This window comes from Pteropus medius, unplaced genomic scaffold (genome assembly GCF_902729225.1).
Source record: "Pteropus medius unplaced genomic scaffold, Ma_sr-lr_union100, whole genome shotgun sequence".
Lineage (NCBI taxonomy): Eukaryota > Metazoa > Chordata > Mammalia > Chiroptera > Pteropodidae > Pteropus > Pteropus medius.
The window spans coordinates 29,406,334-29,426,289 of NW_024349802.1; the positions used below are offsets into that span (position 1 = coordinate 29,406,334).

The 19,956-nt window shown below is 34.4% G+C and overlaps 1 protein-coding gene across 5 annotated transcripts; it reads left to right on the top strand.

Annotated features, from left to right (window-relative positions):
- Window positions 1-38: 38 nt before the first annotated feature.
- On the top strand, window positions 39-12,693 carry SGO1 (shugoshin 1). Of its 5 annotated transcripts, none has more exons than XM_039836777.1 (9): window positions 39-257; window positions 1,853-2,001; window positions 2,084-2,280; window positions 5,950-6,026; window positions 7,646-7,704; window positions 8,641-8,691; window positions 8,953-9,456; window positions 11,398-11,587; window positions 11,699-12,693. In XM_039836777.1, the coding sequence occupies exons 2-9, from the start codon at window positions 1,860-1,862 to the stop codon at window positions 11,814-11,816; spliced, it is 1,338 nt and encodes a 445-aa protein (XP_039692711.1). In that variant the 5' UTR covers window positions 39-257; window positions 1,853-1,859; the 3' UTR covers window positions 11,817-12,693. The 5 variants fall into 5 exon arrangements, with proteins under 5 accessions (XP_039692711.1, XP_039692708.1, XP_039692712.1 ...); XM_039836776.1 differs by adding an exon at window positions 930-949 and having other exon boundaries at window positions 60-257; window positions 8,641-9,456; XM_039836774.1 differs by having other exon boundaries at window positions 8,641-9,456.
- Window positions 12,694-19,956: the final 7,263 nt, after the last annotated feature.

Here is a 19,956-nt window from a genome sequence, read left to right on the forward strand (position 1 = left end):
AGTCACGTGAGGACGCCCGGCGGGGCGGAACTCTGCCTGCGTCGGTGGTTGCGGCGTCGTCTCACGTGACCACCTGCCACCCAGCCAATGTGTGAGCACGGCGGCGAATTTTGAATGTGGTCGTCTTAGTCGGAGGGTGACGAGACGGTGCCGTAGACCTGGAGGTCCCGGAGCACGGAGCACACACAGCTGACAGTTTCGCGCAGACTTGGAATGTGAGGAGGAGGGCGACAGCTGCGGCAGAACTGGTAGCCAAGGTATTGTTGTGGACGTACCTGTGGGAGGCGGGTCTCCTGGCCCTCTTCCGGCAAGGCACCGCTGCCCCCCACTCCCGCCCCCTGGCTTTCCTGGAGCCTCTCGGAGAAAGAGGAGGCCGCCAGATTTTCAGGTGTGGATCAGGGGCGTCGTTATCCTTGTTCCTTTTCCCTCAGGGGTCTCTGTCGTTCAAAGTTCAGTGGTCAAATGCTCAGGCTGCGGGACTGACTGGGTGTCTCTCTGCTCAGCCATCCTACCTGCGCTTTCGGGTGACCCAGTTTCCTCTTCTGTCAAATAAGCGGGGACCCAAACCTCCTCTCCTGCCTTGCAGAATTGTGTAAATTAAGTGATGCGTAAATAAAGCATTTACAATAGTTAAAAACCAGGCTCATCCTAAGGGCACACAAACTGGCAGCAGTATTTTGTGCAGCGCAATACTGTTGATGCCCTCCCCTTTTGCATCATGCGTTACCCTGAAGAGGCCTGCACCAACCAATCACCCCCACCTGGCTGCCTCAGCGGCAGGAATGACCAAAGAATTATGACAGAGATAAAATATTCTAAGTACTTTTGAATCCATACCCCTTACCGAAATGCTATACCGCTCGCACTGTGGCCTGTTTTCATTCCTTCTCTCCACCACACCCCCCTGTTATCACCATCGGACTAAACAGGAAACAAAACTTCCGATAAGGTAAATTTCTTTTGTGATTTTAAGTTGATTAAATGTAATAACAGTTTTTTAGGTAAAGCTTTGCTTTTGAAATACCGTAACTAAACTAACTCGATTAGTTACTCAATCTATAGGGCTCTCAAACATCTCCAGTTCAAACTTCAAAAACTCTGCTGTGGTATGCTGTTTTATACAACTCAATATTAGTGCTTTAAAAATAGTTGTGCTTGCTCTACTGGAAACATCCCAGTATATATTATATCTATATTGGCAGAAAGCTAATATTTAAGTGGGATCTAGAATATCTATATTTAGGACCCCAGGCACTGCATGCAGGAACATAAGGGCTGGAGAATTCCTCAAGAAAATGTAAGGCTCAGGAAAATATTTGACTAAAAGGAGATGAAGGTAGCCTTTGTAGTGAAAATTGTCTATGTAGATTGTTGTAGGAAACAATTATTTTTTTGCAATTTTAAGATCTACAAAGTGCAATCTAGGTTAAGAGATGTTCATGAAAAGTAATTTGACATGCTTAGTAGCAGAACGCTGAAGCATATTTGCAGCATTGAAAGATTTAAGTAGATTTATGTATTTATATATTCAATAGCATATTACACTTGTCAATGTACGTTTTGCTACTTTTAACTGTGTATAAAACAGTCATTACTTAATGTCTGGTTTGCTATATTCATGATGTACTAGGAGTTAGCAGACCTGAGTTTTAGTATAACTATGAAAAAATTGACATGTTCCTGCTGGTTCTAGCTCTATCATTGTGATGAAGCTATGTACTTTGAGCTAGTTCTTCATTTACTAAGTTCTATTTAATCATTCTTTATGAACAGCCTGTGTTTTCAAACTTGTGTTATATTTGATAATACTATATTTTAGAAAATTTAAATATTCTTTATTTTAAATTTCTAGGTAGAAGATGGCCAAAGAAAGGATCCTCAAAAAGTCCTTTCAGGATAGCCTTGAAGACATAAAGAAACGAATGAAAGAGAAAAGGAATAAAAATTTGGCAGAGATTGGCAAACGAAAGTCTTTAATAGCTGCACCATGCCAAATAATCAGTAAGATTTTCATGTTATCCTTTTGCATCACTTTTTAAGTTTAGGTTTAATAACTAATAAGACATTTTTTATCCTCTTTTAGCCAATACTTCTACACTGCTAAAAAACTACCAAGACAACAACAAAATGTTAGTTTTAGCTTTGGAAAATGAAAAATCCAAAGTGAGAGAAGCCCATGACATCATCCTACAGCTGAGAAAGGAATGTTACTACCTGACATGTCAGTTATATGCACTGAAAGAAAAACTTACTTCACAACAAACAGAAGAACTTGTTCAGGTATTTTAATTACAAAGGCTAAATTTCTAAGGAAAAAATGTTAAAACTATGACTTAGTAGATCAGTTGTAAATCTATGAATTAAATCAATTATGTTTCTTTAAATTTATTACTGATAATTGTGTTATAAGTGAATTGATCAAAACATCTTTTTTTAGTGCTCCAGCACAGCTATTGTATATGGCCAGTTAAGAACACTTCAAGCATAAAGGTGATTGAGGCTTATGTTTGTATAACTTGCTTCTGAAAGCATATAGCAAGACAAAGTACAGAAGAAATATGTTTAGCCTTTTGCACTGCCAGTCCCTTTAAATGTTCAGCTAAGTCAGTCAAAAATAGGACAACTAAGTTAAAGGTCTAAAAGTGGTAGTTGAAGCAGACTAGTCCAAATCAGTACTATGATTCTTAGCTTTTCTATGTAATTTTGCTATCCATTGAGGTTTTATGAGAACTACTTTAATTTGTGGGTGGAATGTATTTAAGTGCTTTTTGGAGAATCATTTTTACCTACTAGGTGGCTAAATAAAGAAGACTTGACATTAAGAAATATCTTGAACATTTTACTGTCCATATTTTAATCTGATTGTGTCCAATGTTGTACAGAAGGGCCAGCCAAAATATGACAGACATGGAGAAAGCTTGATTTAGGATATTCTTTGTCTCTTTGCACCTTAATCCCGAGAAGAGTAATAATGAGCCAGTTTCTTCTCTCCTCTTCCCAGAAACCACTACCAGGGAAACTCATGGGCAGAAAAAGAGAAAAACTGAGTGTCAGGTGTTAACAGAAGAGTTTACTTTCTTCCCAGGTGGCCATTTGTTTGCTTTGCTAGTGAAGACAGTCATGTTAGCAGGGGACCAGAGAAGAAAGCCAGACCATAGTGATTAGGTTAGGGATATAGACTTGAGAAAGGAATTAAAGTCACCTCTTTGTTGACAGGAGGAGTCAGTGAAAGAGTTCTTGCTTCCCTGCAACTAAGGTGATTCCATATTTTTTCTGTGCATGGTATACAGAATGTGTGTATATATGTATATATACACATATATATACATATATGCAATATATACATATACAGTATAATAGAGAAATGTCTCTATAAAGATCAGATATGATTTCTTTACCTTCATGTGAGGGTTAGATTATTTCAAATTTTTTTTTCCATTCAAAATGTAATCTTTCCTAATATTTTTCTTCTCCTTGTTTGTTCAACTAGTGAGGAAAAGTATTCCTCCAAATACATTTGAATCTTCTTCCCTTTCCAAAGCTTTTGCTGAAATCACACATAGAATAATATAAAATAGTACCCAGTGAGATAATCACAAAAACATTGGGTGGTAATTTTGTTATTGCAGGCCTTTTGACATTTATCAATGATTTTTCAGTATTTATTAAAACATACTGTTAATTGCTGGGCGAATGTCTTCTTAGCATTTAAAATATCAAAGTTCATTTTCTGCCACATACTTGTTGCATATGTCACTCTACACTCTTGCTTCCTTGTTTATCAAGTCAATTTAACAGTGATGGAGAAGCTTAAGATGCTTTAATAAGAATGTTTTTCTTGTCTACCAAGTTATCTTATAAAGATTAATCAAAAATTAATTTCTAATAGCCTTTTGTTCTCTAAACTTTATAATAGATCTTTTTAATAATTTGTTTTTAAATTATATCACACTGCAATTAAACAGTCTCCTTTATTTACCTTCGGTAATAATACTAGTTTTAGAACATTAGCTATATTGAGAAAAAATTTAAAACTTTTAACAGGATTAAATTTCTGGTGGTTTTGTTTCTGGTGAATAATTTTAACCTATTCATTATAATATTACCATATCACATGTGCATCAAATTTTAAAAAACAACTGAATTAGAATGACTTCTTAGGAATCGGACTGGAACTCTCGTCTTCCTAATACAAGTCTACAAATCTCCCTATATCTATACTTGTGTTCTCTGTCTTCCCTCTTGTTGCAGTGGCAGAAGTGTCCCTGCTCCTATCAAAGGCCAGGCCCTTCCCTTGTGTATCGGTTCCCTTCTTCTCATCTACCTTAGGACTTTGCTCCTGAAAGTTTGTGCTCTCTTCCAGCATGTATCTCCCTCTTTGCTGAATCATTCTAGCTATCATACAAATGTACTTTAGAATCTCTCACCTTAAGAAAGAAAGAAAATAAATAAAACCTCCTCTCCTCATCTCATATCTCTTTGTGCTTATTTCTCTGCTTTTTTTCACGCAGAACTTTACCAAAGAGAACGAAGCACTTACTATCTTCACTCCTTCAGCTTCCATTCACTTTTGAATTTACTGGGCTTTACTCATACCTTTCTATTGTCACTGTGTCAAAGTCGCAAAAAACTCCAAGTTGCCAAATCCAGTGTCGCTTCTCTTCTTGACCTTGAAGTCATAACAACACAGGGTATTTGCTGGAAATACTCTGATCTCTTACCTTTCTTAACCATTATATTCTAGTTTTCATTCTACCTTCTATCTGTTCCATGTCAATCTCTTTTCCTGACTTCCTCACTTTTAAATGTCAATGGTCCTAGGCCCATCTTATCTTATCCACTCCCATAGCCTTAAATACTGTCTATCTGCTGGTAACTTCCAAACTTATAGAACAGAGACACGCACACACACGCACACACGCACACACACCTACCCTACTTTCAGTACAACCCACTTAAATATTTATAAAGTTTCTCAAACATATTTTGTACAAAGCACAATTCTTTATTTTCCCCTTCCCAAATATATCATATACTTCTACCTTCCTCTGTAAGTCTTAGTCATCTCAATAAAACAGCCTACCCATTTGCTGAAGTTAAAACCATAAAAGGATACCCTCTCCCTCATTGTCCCCACCTCCACCCCTGTTCAATCTGAACATACTTGGTTATCTCAAGACCTTCCACTCAGCTTCACCTTCATAGCCACAGGACTCCAGTCCTATGTAATATCATGCCTTGCTTAATTTACTGTGATGACTTCATAACTCCTGCCCTTGACCCCTTTCAATCCATGTTTCCACACAGTAGCCAAACTGATCATTTTAAAACTTAGATCATTTTATTTCCCTGCTTAATATTTAAGTGACTTCCCATCACACTTAAACTAAAATTCAAACTCATGGCTCTCCAGACCCTGTATTATCTGGCGTCTGCGCACACATCTTCTACTATTCTTCTGTTCCTGTACTGTTCTCAGTGACTATATTCCAGCCACAGTGGCCTTTCTTTTCTTTTCACAATAAGGTTTTTCCTACATCATGACTTTTGTATTTGCTGTTTCCATGGCTTTCTCTTCTCCCTGTTCTTTTGGTGGCTGGCTTCTTTGCATTCTTCAGATTTCAGATGAAAGCCACCCTATCTAAGAGTCCTCTGTCACTTCACCCTGAGTTATTTCTTTCATAACACTTAACATTATATGAAATTACAGATATATATATATATATATATATATATGTATATACATATGTGTGTGTGTGTGTGTGTATATATTTAAAATTTGATCTCCCTACACTAGAATGTAAGCTTTAAGAGGGTAGGACTTAACCTCTTTTAGAACAATGCCTGGCACCATGGTCAGTAAGTAGTTATTAAATAAATGAATGCTTTGTTATGAATATTTCAATTTTACCAGTGTCTTTTTGTTTGTTTGTTTTAATACATTAACAGAACCATGAAGTTTGTCCCTCTGGAATGGACTCCAATAGTGACAAGAACTCTGGGGATTTATTTGTGAAGGATTTACCGTTAGTATCAAATTCATTATTATGATTATTAATACCAAGAAAGTATTAATTCTGTGATCTATTTATGAAAGGAAATTTGCATCCTATTGACTCTAGTATTTAGAGTCTGATGTTCTCTCTACTGAGAATGCATTTAAGGAAATTTAGTATGTTGAAATTCTGGTATAGATAGCCAAGCCAAAGCTTTCTTATATTTAGTTCCTTTTTTGATGTCCAAGAATAAGCTTTTCTAGAATTTTTAAATTATTCCTTTCAGTTATATTTTTCTTGTATCAAGATTTTATTCTAAGGATTGGTTATTCAAACGATGGCATTTTGCTAATACTACAAATAATCTGGTTTAGAAAAGAAATACAATAACATATTTAACAACACTGTCACCTTGTCTTGCTTAACCAATATATTTCTAAATACAATCATATTTCTTATACCCTCTTGCCATTTTCTTGGATTAAGTATACTTTATTTGTTTGCTATTAATTATTGAGATATAATTACATACAGTAAAATGCACAGATGTTAATTATACAGTTCAATGAGTTTTACTAATGTATATACCTATGGAACCAAAACCTCAAGATACAGAGTATTGCCATCACACTGGCCTGGAGTTTTTAAATATTAACACTTTTGACGTTTTGGACTAAATCATTCTTTGTTACAGAGAGCTGTCCTAAGCAATATGGGATATTTAGCAGCATCCTTGACCTCTTCTCACTAAATACCAGTAGCACTCCTTTACCCCCAGTTATGAGAACCAAAAAGGTCTCCAGACATTGCCAAATATCCCCTGCGGGGATATAATTGTCCTCAAGTAGGAACTATTGCCTTATGCCATTCCCTGAAATCCTTTTTGAGTCTATATCCTCCTCCTTGCAGAAATAATCACAAATATGATTTCTTTTCCCATGTTAATTTTAATCATGAATAGTTTTAAAATCGTTCAACTTTAAGATCCGAAAAAAGTATGTAATGGGCAAAAAGTAAAATACGGTAATTGAGTTTTTATAAGATTTCTAAAATTGTTATTAGTTGGTTACCTAAACCTATATTTAAATTTTGGTGTCTAGAAGCAAAAGTTTTCTACAGAAAATAAAGAATAAAGTTATAATTAAAATGAAACAGCCAGTAAATAGTAAATACTTTTTCCATAAACCAAAGGCAGACAAGATTTTTAAAGAAAATAAAGTGTTAACTTCAGAGGAGTCAGTAGTTAAGCACCATAAAAGCATGTAGTACCGAAAAAAATCACAACTCACTAGGCTCCAAAAGAGTGGAGTAATCAAACTGCATTTTTAAATATATTTTATAAGTCAGTTCTGATTGGCTATTTCTCCAGTTAAGTGAAATTATGATTTATGGCATGTTTTAAGGGAAGAACAGTCTAATTTGATGTTAGTTATTCCAGTAGGAGTTGGGTGTTAGTCATAACAAATCAGCCTCCATGTAATCAGTATAAATATTTTTTGGTTTCCTTTGATATAGAACCAGATATACTGATTTAGGATGGAATTATGAAATAATACTGAAGAAAAAAGTTAATATCAAGAAAGTCTTAAATTTAATTTTATTGCATAATTGTTTAAATAAAATTCTATTTTTCAATGGTTTTTTCCAAGGCAAGTTCCTCTGCAGGAAGCTCACCTTCCAGGACAAGGAGAATCATTCCAAACAGAAGGTAATTCAAGTGAAAATTTGAAAAATATGACTAAGGGCAAGAAGAGATCTTCGAGAACAGGAACATAATTAAATTTCTCCAATTTTTCTTTTTAACTTAAATCTGCTCAGCTAGTATTCTTCCGCTCATACAGCCTTTTATTTTTCCAAATCTATAATCAGAAACCTTGGTTATAACTATGCCTATAATTTACTGAGCCCAATTATGTGTCAAGCTCTATGTTAGGCATTGTACGTATATTATCTCACTTAACCATCACAACAACCTTGGAATATAGGTACAGTCAGTCCCATTTTATACTCAGAGAAGTAAAGTATCTCACAAGAAGTAGCCCAGATGGTAAGAGTTAGGGTTTAAACTCAAAGTCAACCTCCAAAGCCATGCCCTTCTTTCTACTTTTAAATTGATGTGTCCCTATTAATATCAGTCCTCTCTACTTGAACTAGCTTTAAAGAAGGGATAGCATTTGAATAAGCAGAACCAAATATCCTCACTTTTCTTAAAAATACTTAATATTTCTTACCTAAAAGGTTTTCCAATTATCCTAATTTTACTCATTTTTCAAAGAAGAATTCAGCTCCTACTTTCTTGGTGTATTTGTCCTACTTTGGAATGTGAGATTCTCTTCCTCTGAATCCTATACACATAGATACATATAGATTACTACTAGTTATTCTTTAAACCAAGGGCACATAAAACCCCAAGTTAGAATATTTTAGAAGGTTATATAAGCTTTCACAGGTCAGATATAAGTCAAGTTGTGAATTGATCATTGCCAATAGATAGTAATATTAAGTTCCCCAGATTTTTATTACAGTAAATGTGGGGAAACAATTATTTCATTTATTCTATTTTTAACTTTGCATTCTAAGATTCTTGAAATTAAAATTTCCATAAAGTAAAACTATTTTTCTCATTTATTTTTTAAATTCTTAGAGCAAATATCCACTGTGCCTCAAGACAGACTTGGATTTGATTTGAATTCAGGTGAAGATAAGTCTGCTGATAATGTCTTACCTAGAACTGTATCTCTTCGTCGCAATTTAAAGAAACAGTATAACAATCTATGCCAATTCAATACTTTGGATAATTTTGAAATCAGCCATGTGTCAGAGCAGTCTTTTGAATTGGAAACAATTAGAGTTGTAGAACCAGTAGTAAATACGTACATATCTGAAAATGCAGAACAAAACGTTTGTCAGTGGAACAAGTATCAAATTAACTTATCACCAAAACTGATTCACCCAGGAATATCTACTAAAACAAAAGAAGACATTTTAGAGTATAAATCTGAACAAACTAAACGTAAGCATAGAGATGCACAAGGAAGGAAGAGAGAAGAAAAAAGAAAAACTAACAGAAGGGGAAAATCAAAATCTGTATCTAAGTATAAATGGAGCAAAAGTAAAAATAAAAAACCGATTTCCAAAAAAAAGTTGGATGATTTTGTCACTTCCAGTGATGCTTACAATTTTAATTCAGAAGAGCGTATTCACGTCACTCCTTTTCGACAAAAAATGAGCAATGGTTCTAAAATAGAAGAAAACAGCAATGAATCCGAAGTGAGCATCTGTGAATCAAGTGGCTCAGGAGATGATTCTGATGACCTCTATTTGCCTACTTGCAAGTACAGTCAGGATCTCACCAGTGAATCAGATAGGAGCCCAGTCACCAGGCCTCGATCTAAAAGAGCACTAAAATGTAGAGATGAAAAAGAGATGGAGAGTTCTCAGCCAACAAAAACTCCTACCAGTAAGTGATCTGCTTGTTTGCCTACACTTTTAATGTTTATGATAAATGATCAGTCCTGATGCTTATATACTACACTTACCATCTGTTCCTCTGGGGGAGGTTAGAGACTTACCATCTGTCTCTTTGAGGGAGGTAACAGTCTGATTAAATAGTGGGGCACTGAGGGTGTAAATCACAGTTGTGTTGCTCTGACCTGCTTTAAGCTAATTTAAATTCTCTTTAAGAACAAATACTACTTGTTATGGGGAAGGCATTTCTACTTTCAGTAAATGAAGGCAAGGCAAGGAAAAAACTCGTCTGTGGAATTAGGCTGAATTAAAATATCTTTTAGACATGCACCTGAAACATCCCCTTGAAAATGAAATCAAGCTTGAATCCAGTGACCTGTCATTTTAATGCTTTGGTTTCTATTCAGTTTGACAGGAACCATGATTTTAAATAACTTTCTAGTTAGTGAAGTTGGCCTAATAAGACTAAAAATCTTCTCAATTGACGGACTTAGTATTTCTTTTTTAAGACATTTGTAAGACATCTAAAAACTGTGGCTTTGTTAGATCAAAAGTCAGCATGGTTCAAAAGTTGATGATACAGCCTGCACCTGCCCACAAAGATGCTCACCTGGGAACTTTAGTTCATACAGTAAAACCGTATATAGTCAGATTGTATCATTCTCAGAATTTTGCTGTTATTTGATCCTAAGAATAACTCTATGAAATGTGTCATCATGCTTGTTTTGTTTATAAAGAAACTAAAGCCTAAAGGAGTAAATGACTTCTGAATAACAATCAGTTAGGTGGTGGTAGCACACAAGTATCTTGTTTAAAAATATGCTATAAGGTTGCTAGAGTAAATCAAACAAGATTGGCAAAATGTTGGTAATTATTGAAGCTGGGTAACTAGATTTATTATACTGTTGTTTCCATCTTTGTATATATGTGAAATTTTCCATAAGCTTTTAAAAGAAAAAAGTACATTTTGAAATAGTGTTACTCAGCTGTGGTCTCTGGACCATCCGCATCAGCATTACTTGGAAACGTCATAGAATTGCAGAATATCAGACTATACCCCACACCCCTGAATCAGAATCTGCATCTCTTTAAAAAGTTCCCCTAAGGATTTGTATACACATTAAAGTTTGAGAAGCATTGTTCCAGAATATGGCAACTGATGTTATCACTTAACCATATTTTCCAAACTTAAAGTTGGAATGATTAGTATAGTACAATATGTTTATGTGAAGACAAAAAAGAATATTTGAAACCCATATAACCCAGGAGAAAGTAGCTGTTAAATATAAAATTATCTTACACTTGCAGTTAAGTTTCTTAGGGAATGATTTGCTTTTTAGAGCTATTTGAAGAGACCGTTTGTCTTGCAGTGTCCTTACTGTGTACTGGGTACCTGTCTCCCAATATTGATGTAGCTCCAAAGTAGAATAATTTGGATGCTCGTAGGAAAAACATTGGGTAACTTTTTAACCTACTAGCTTTACTAGAGGAAACCCCTTTTCTCCTGGTTTATACAGAGGCTTTGTTTAGACTTATCATTTATTAATAGAATGAGTTCAAGTGCCTTTATAAGACTATAGGAAGCTACTTGATGATAAACTTTGGTGCTGAAAGAAAGGCTTTGAAGATTCTAGAGAGCAAGGTGTGACTAAAATGAAATTCCATAATTTAATCGATTATTCCTAAGTTATCCTAGAATTTTGATTTTTTTTTTATTTTTAAGAATTTTAAGATTTAGCAAATTTGTGTCAGCTCTTCATATCTATAATAAATATTTCAGTGTGATCATGAAAAAATGAACAGATTAAAAAATCTATTATAAAATGCTGGATTTTATATACATTTAGGATATGTAATTGCATACAATTTTATTTACTATGGGAGTTTTCTTTTTTTTTTTTGGAACTGTATTCAGTAAAAATTGTTTTTATAGGTACACTACCTGAAATTCACCGGTCACCTCATTTTGGCCTGAAGGATATCACCAATGTCCCCTTGGATCCTGAAGTGAAAATCAGAAAACTTTCTCTTTCTCCAAAAAAGAATAAAGAAATCCCAGTAGTGTCTCTGCCTAAGCGTAGGTGCACAACCAGTGTGAATTATAAGGAACCCACACTGGCTTCGTAAGTATTTAATTTATAGAAACTCACTTTTCACTGGTATATTTTACAATAACTTTGTACTGAAGACTAAGTTAGTACTGGAATGTTAAAGAGCTCTGTTTACCTTTATAGGAAACTGAGAAGAGGGGACCCTTTTACAGATTTGTGTTTCTTGAATTCGCCTGTTTTCAAACAGAAAAAGGATTCCAGACGCAGTTCTAAAAAAAAAAGTATGAAGCAAATACAATGAAGCATTTGTTGGATGCTGTTTAAATTCATCACCCCTTATACTGCTCGGAGAGAATCTGTAAGATTCTGTAAGTTCAAGTGTGTTGAACTACTGCCATAGAATATTCTCTTGACAGGACTCTAGATCGTGGACATTTCTTCAAAACCGTACTTCAAATGTGATTTTTTTTTTCTTAAACCTTTATTAGATTTGGTTTTTCTGTTGTTGCTTTAAATATAAATAATTGCACTTAAGCACTATTATAGTTAGAGTCCTCATACTGCCTGAAACCCTTAATTTTGGTCGAAATGTATCTTATACCAAAATTTTGGGAATTAATGATTATTCAAATTAATGTGTTTTAATTGTAAGTTTCTGGCTTTTTTGTGTTCCCTTAAGCAGAGAACACTGGGATGAATGATTTTTGAAGACAGTCTGAGGATATTTTGAAACTCCTAAATTTTGAATAAAATAAGTTCTTGACATTCACACACCGTAGGGTATACTGTATTGATGGTTGATCCCTTTAACCATTATCTTATTTAATTTATCAAATAAAATGTGTATGAGATCATGATTAGAGGACTGATGGTTACTTAGGCTGAGGGACTTGGTAAGTAACTAACTCTGAACTCCAAGCGCTAAGTGTATATAGTTTAAATTGATGCTTCAGCAAAATCACAAATTATGTCATGGATTTTCAAGATTGTTCTTTAGTCAAAAACTTCCAGTGTTAAATGTGTGAATGCCAAGAGTTTTTTTGTATTTTTGATCAAACAATGAGATGGAATTAGTTCAGTTCTGAAAATTCAAAGCCAATGCTTATATATACCTCTTTAAACTTTAAAGCACTGTAGGTTATCCACTTTTAAGGAAAAATAAAGTTTGTATGAAGATAGTGCTTGTGTTTTCTTCTCTTCTTTAAATATCAAAGAAAATGTATCTGGCCATCTTTAAATATCAAAGAAAATGTATCTGGCCATCTTACCTTCTAGCCTGCACTGTTCTCATCCTTAGACATTTCTTACCCTACACCTTGGTTTTCTCTATAGTCATTGCCATGATACTCTTAGCTCCCCTACCATAGTCTCAGCCTAACACTCCTCTCTTTCAATTTTTCATCATGAAATATCCAGGTCCATGATCAACAAATTCTGTTTTACTAGGGGACTCTTCCAATCCTGACATCAGAGTTTCTTGACTGCATGTCTGTATCTTTCTGCATTCTGTATCAGTTACACCCAAAATCCTTTACATCAGCCAAATTTTTTTGTTCCTGATGGAATCACTTATTCGTGTGTCTTATCTCCCATCACAGTCTCATTTTTTCCAACCACTCCATTTATATATATATATAAACTAGAAAGGCTACCTTTACATAAAATTAAACACAATTTAAAATTTAATTTCTCAGTCATAGTAGCCACATTTCAAATGCTCAATAGCCACATATGGCTAGCAGTTACCATATTGGGATCAATGCAAATTTAGAATATTTCTATCACCACAGAAAGTTCTATTGGACAGTGCTGCTCTAGGCCAGCATTGGACAAACTACAGCCTATGGGCCAAATACAGCCCTCTGCTTTTGCATTGTTTGCAAGCTACAAATGGGTTTTTTTGTGCTTAAGTTGTTAAAGAAAAACGCTATCAATTTCAATGATAGAAAACAGTAAATTTGAACCCCAATTTAGTACTTACATAATATCTGATTTTACCTCTTTGACTTGCAAAGCCTGAAATACTTACACTCCAGCCCTTTACCAAAAACGTTTGCCAACTCCTGCCCTAGATCATTTACTGCCATTACTTTTACTTTATAAATCTTTTCTTCTGACATTTTCAGGTCTAGCTTTGATCTTTACCTTCCTTTCATCTTTAAAATCATTACTCTAAATTTGGTATTTTTGTACTTTTTATATTTTGTATTGCTGTAGCATTTATTCATAGATTGTTAAGAACTGTTTTGTATTTTAACATTTTACATGTTGTACATCTTTTTGCAACTGACTTGACTTAGTGTTGTTTTTGAGATTTATCCATGTTGGTAGATGTAGATTATTTTCATTGTCGTACAGTATTTTGTGATATGAATAAATCAGACTTCTTTGAGAGACAATTTGCTTTCACTTTTTCATTATTAAAAAACCAGCACTACAGTGGATATTCTACATCCTTGTACACATGTGAACAAGTTTCCATGAAGTTGATACCTAGAAGTAGAGTGGCTTTCTAAAGTGTTTGTACCAATTCTCTTGACACAAGGAATATATCACTCTCCTAACAGTAATTTGTTTCAATGTTCCCCACACACTATCGCTTGGTGTAATATATTGAACACTAAATTTAGCCAAGCCAATGAGTGTAAAATGGTTTCTCTTTCAATTACTTATACGATTTTATCTTATCAAGTTAATTACTTGTGAGAATTAAAGTGTTTATTTGGTCATTTTCATTCCTTCTATGAATTGCTTATATCTTTTGCCCATTTTCCTATCAGAATGTCTTAATAATGTGGGTTCTTTACATATTCTAGATACTATTCCTTATCTTTACATGGGTTATAACTCCTCAGTTTCTACCTTGTTTTGTTTTTTATTTGTTTTTATACCTTGTTTACAATGTTGATGTTCAGGAGTTTTAAATATTTAGTATCCTCTATCATCTCCCTTAAGGTTTTTGTCTAAAATTTGTAGTTTTGCTTTTCATTTAGATCTTTAAACCATATGGCATTTTGAGGAGTAGGGACCTAATTTTATTATTTTTTCCCGTGAGAATAGACAGTTGTTCCAGCACTATCCATTGACTTTCATCACTGGTGAATATTGCTCTTTGTCACACTGAGTTTCTTTTCATTGGTTTCTTTGTCTAGCTTTAGGCTGGGTACTGTATAGTGACGTGTGTGTGTGGTGGTGGTAATGGTAGTGACAAAATATAATTAAAATTGGTCATTTTGGTCGTTTTTTAAGAATACAGTTTGGTGGCATTAAGTACATTCACATTATTGTGCAATCACCACCATTATCTACCTCCAGAACTTTTTCATCATTCCAAACTGAAACTCTGTACCCATTAATAATTCCCCATTCACCACATCCCACCATCCCTTAGTAACCACTCTTCTATTTTCTGTCTATGAATTTTACTATTCTAGGTAACTTATATAAATGGAATCATATATTATTTGTACTTCTGTGTGTCTGGCTTATTTTACTTAGCATGTCTTAAAGGTTCATCCATGTCATAGCATGTATCAGAATTTTATTCCTTTGATAAAGCTGAATAATATTCCATTGTATATACCACATTTTATTCATGCATCCAACAATGGATATTGGCGTTGTTTCCACCTTTTGGCTATTGAGAATAATGCCTCAAAGAACAAAAATGTACATATATCTGTCTTAGTCCCTGCTTTCAATTCTTCTGGGTATATACCCAGAAGTGGAATTGCTGGGTCCTATGGTAATTCTATGTTTAATATTTCAATGTATAATACTATCTTGCAGAGCAGCTGTACCATTTTACATTCCCACCAACAGTGTACAAGGATTTCATTTTGTCCACGTGCTTGCTAACATTCATTTTCTCTTTTTTTGATAATAGCTATCCTAATGGGTGTGAAGTGGTATCTCGTTGTAGTATTGACTTGCACTTCCCTGATTAGTGATGTTGAACATCTTTTCATGTGTTTATTGGCTATTGTATACCTTCTTTTGAGAAATATCTATTCAACTTCTTGGCCTATTTTTAACTTGAGTTGTTCTTGTTGTTGAGTCTTAAGAGTTTCTTGTATATTCTGGACATTTATTCCTTATCAGATATGTGACTTGTAAATGTTTTCCCCCATTATGTGGTTTGCCTTTTTATTCTGTTGGAGTGTCCTTTGATGCACAAGTTTTTTTAACTTTGACTAGGTCCAATTTATTTTTCCTTTTGTTAACTGCCTTTGTCATATCCAAGAGATCATTGCCAAATCCAATATCATGAAACTTTTCCCGTTTTCTTGTAAGTCACAATTTTTTAAAATACAAAGATGGAATTGGTGTGCTAATGTTTTGTTTAGTATTTTTTATACTTATGATCATAAGTAAAATTTGCCTAAATTCTTTCCCAAATACATCATATATTTTTGGTGACAAGGATATCCTAGCCTCAAAAACTAGCTGAGAATATTTTCTCTTTTTGCTCTATTGGACAAATTGTACCTATAGAAAGTTTGGTAGAACTTGCCATTAAAACCATTTATCATCCTGTGCTTTCATAGGGAAATATTTTTCTTAGTTTTTTAATTATGAGTCTAATAGGTTTAATTCTTGATTCTGTTTATTTAAATTACTTTTTTCTAAGGAATTGTATATTTCATCTGTTTAATGATATGTTATAATATTTAAATTTTTTTCAAATCTATACTACATAGTTATGTTACTATTTTTATTGCCTATTTGACACAGGACAGGGCAAATTTCCCAAGTGACAAGGAGACCAAGCCCTTATACCAAGAGAAGAAGAGGGTCCTTTGGTGGGTAGTAAAGAAAGAATTCAACACACATGCCAAAGTTAAAGTCAAAAAGATAGTTTATTAGAAGAGGGGTAACACTCCACAGAGGCAGAGAGTGAGAGGGATAGTGCAAGAGACAGAGAGACAGAGAAAAGGCACAGAGAGGGGACCCTGAGTGTTCAAGGAATTCAGTTTATATGTCATTCTTTAGTTCTCATTTCCTTAGTTACGGATATACAGTGAGGATGGGAAAGGGTACGTAGCACGAAAAGGCAAGACTGTAGAGTGAAAGGCCTGCTGGTAGTCACAGCCTTTAATCCATAGGTTCCCCAGGGTGTTAGCGTAGGGAATGACTCTTGGTTTCTGTTTCCCCTTCACAAAAGTGAAGAATGGGCTGTTTAGCAATCCCAGTAGAAGTTTTCCTTTGTTCTGAGGGTGTCCTCCCAGCCTGGCTGCAGGGCTGATCAGCACATTGCAGTCTCCGAATGTGGCTTGATTAACATTTTTAATTCTCTCGCCTCCTCCCTACATTATATTTGTACCTGCTTTCTTTTGTGTTTGATCCATTTTGCTAATTTTTGTTACTCTTTTCAAAGGACTAGCTTTTGTTTGACCTCAGTTTTTTTCTACATTTTCTACTTTATTATTTCTACTATTGTTATTTCTTTTGTTCCCATTCTTTGGGTTTATGCTGTCATTTTTCTCACTCCTAAACTAGTTCCTTAATGTATAGCCTTCTCTACTAATGTTTTTGTAGACACTAGCTCTTCAGTATTTTTTATATTTGTTTCCTTAAGTTTAATTTCAACTATATTCTTTCATAGTGATTTTCTTTTATTATAAATTACTTTTTCGTACCAAATTGGAGCTTTCTGTTATTGTTACTGATTTCTACTTTTTGTAATACATCAAAAAATATGATTTATATGATGATTCTTTGGTATTGTTAAATCTTTTATGGCTTCATAAGTAGTCAAATTTTGCAAATATTTAAGCGTACGATTGACAAAAATGAATTCTCTAATTGTTGAGTGCAATGTTTTAAACATTTTCAAATTTTTATATCTTTACCTTGCTTAGTCAGGTGCCCCTTCTTAAGCAGCACCTAGACTCACACTGGTGGCAGATGGCCTCAGTTTCTGGTGTGGCTTTTTGAGGCAACTATAAGAAGACCATCTGTGGATTGCTTGCTAAATCTTAACAGGTGGCCCTGGAGTGGCACAAGCTGGGTCTAAATTTGGCCTGCAGCTGAACCCCTCTCAGGACTGTGCCACTGGACACCTACTACACAAAGCCACAGTAATAAGACCGGGAGACTTAGGAACTTTGCTTAGTACATAGAAACAACACAGAAAGGCAGCCAAAATGGGAAGACAAAGAAGCAGAAACCATTTGAGAGAACAGAACAGAGATCCAGGAAAAATGGAGTCATCTATGCCTTGAGTTTTCCTTGAAAAAAGTTTTTCGTTATGAATTTAGTTTCCTTAATTGATATAGGGATGTTTAAGTTTTATATTTCTTTAGTCCATTTCGCTAATTTGTCACACAAGGTATTTGTTCATCTAAGTTATCAAATGAATTGGCATGTTTATTATACATATTCTCTATCCTTTTAATATCTTCCATGTAAGAGCTCTAGTTATGTCCTCTCTCATTTCTGGTATTGGTAATTTGTGCTCTTTTTTCGTTATCAATCTAGCTAGTAGTTTATCAGGTTTTTAAATAACTGATTATTTCACTGACATTTCTTCTTTGTTCATTCATTTCCTATTTCACTGATTTGTATTCATAGTCTTCCTTCTACTTTGGGTTTAATTTGCTTTTTCTACCTTCTTAAAGTAGGCTGAATTAAGACCTCTCTTATTTTAATGCTCTAATTTTCCCCTTAAGCACCGTGTTAGCTGCATCCTACAAATGTTGTGTTTTCACTTTCATTTAGTTCAAGATATTTTCTAATTTCACTTGTTACTTTGTCTTTTTTCCCTCTATGCTTCATTTTGGATAGCTTCTATTGCCATATCTTAAACTTATATTTTCTTCTGCTTTGTCAAACCTCTCAATCCCATCCAGAGAATTTTTCACCTCTAGAAACTCCGTTTTTTATATAAATCTTCTATTTTCCTCATTATACTGTTTCTTCATATCCTTGAGCATACTTATGTTTATAAAAATTTTCAATATTCTTGTCTGCTAATTCCATTATCTCTTTCATATCCGGATCAGTTTTTATTGGTCAATTTTTCTTTAATTATGTATCTCTTTCCTGCTTTGTATATCTTGTAATTTTTTATTATATACTGTACATTGAGAATTTAACATTTTTTAAGCTATATTTTGTTGTATTTTAGAATTTTGAAGTTTGTTTTGTTGGACAATTGTTACTTGGAGATCAGCTTGATTCTTTTTAGGCTTGGTTTTAGGCTTTTGGAGGCAGGTCAAGAGTATCTTTTATTCTAGGGCTCCTTTAGCACAGTACTAAGATATGATGCATCTAAGATCTCCACTGAATGTCCCATGTATTTAACAAGGTCTGTCTTTTCTGGCTTCTGGGTGTGTATATAATTCTCAGCCCTGTGTAAACTCAGAGTTGTTTGGCTTCTCATTCCCTGTAATTATTCTTTAACCCTCTGCTGTTCTTTCCCTAGCTTCATGAAGTTTCACCCTACCGATACGCAGATTGGTATTCAACTAAGACTCAGGGACCCCTAAGCAGAATTCTGGAGCTCTTTGTCTGTATAGCTCCTTCTCCAATACTCTACTAGCAAATTCTAGCTTCCTCAAAACTTAAAATCTCTATCTTCTTAACTCAGTGATAGTACTGGGCTCTGTTTGAATTAACCCCTCCTTTTGCACAATTCTCAAACTGCCTTAGGAAGAAATATGGGATGAAATATAGGGCTCGATCTTTTTTTTCCCCTGAGATCACAGCTCTCTAACACCTATTATCTAATTTCTGAAAACAGTAATATACTAAGTCAAATTTTCTCACTTATAGTGGGAGAGCAAGTCCCATAGTAGTTATGCCTCCATGGGCAGAAGTGGAAGTGAGTAATTTATTCTGCTTAGGATTCACTGATTATAAATATTCATACCTTCTGTTGATTGAAAAACAATTCTTAGTTGAATATTGTCCTTTACCATTCTCTCCTTATGATACTTCTAGTAAGTATTGGACTTTGACTTAATATTCAGCACCAACTGTGCCAGGCACTGTTCTAGGTAGGCATTTTGAATACCTCTGTGAGCAAAATATGCTGCACTAATAGAATTCACATTGTTTATAGCCTGTCCTCTGCCTCCTAACTCCTTTTTCCTATTTCTTTACCTGTGTTGTTACATCAGTTCTATATTCCAGTTCACTCGTTCCACCCTTGGCTATATCACAGCCTATTTAACCTGTCACTTAATGTTTTGCTCTATTTTTTTCTTAGACTCTATTTTTAACAATTATAAGCACTTATTTTCAGAGTACTGTTATTTTCTCACATTAGGTGTCTAAATCTGATATTTGTTGGGTCTGCTGACTTTTGAATATGATTGCTGTTTTCTAACTTTTTATGAGCTCATTTTTCATGATACGCAAAATTTTTGTTATTGATTTACAGGTTCTTTTATAATTCGCATGAAACATCAACTTCTCATCTTTCTTCAAGTCAGTGT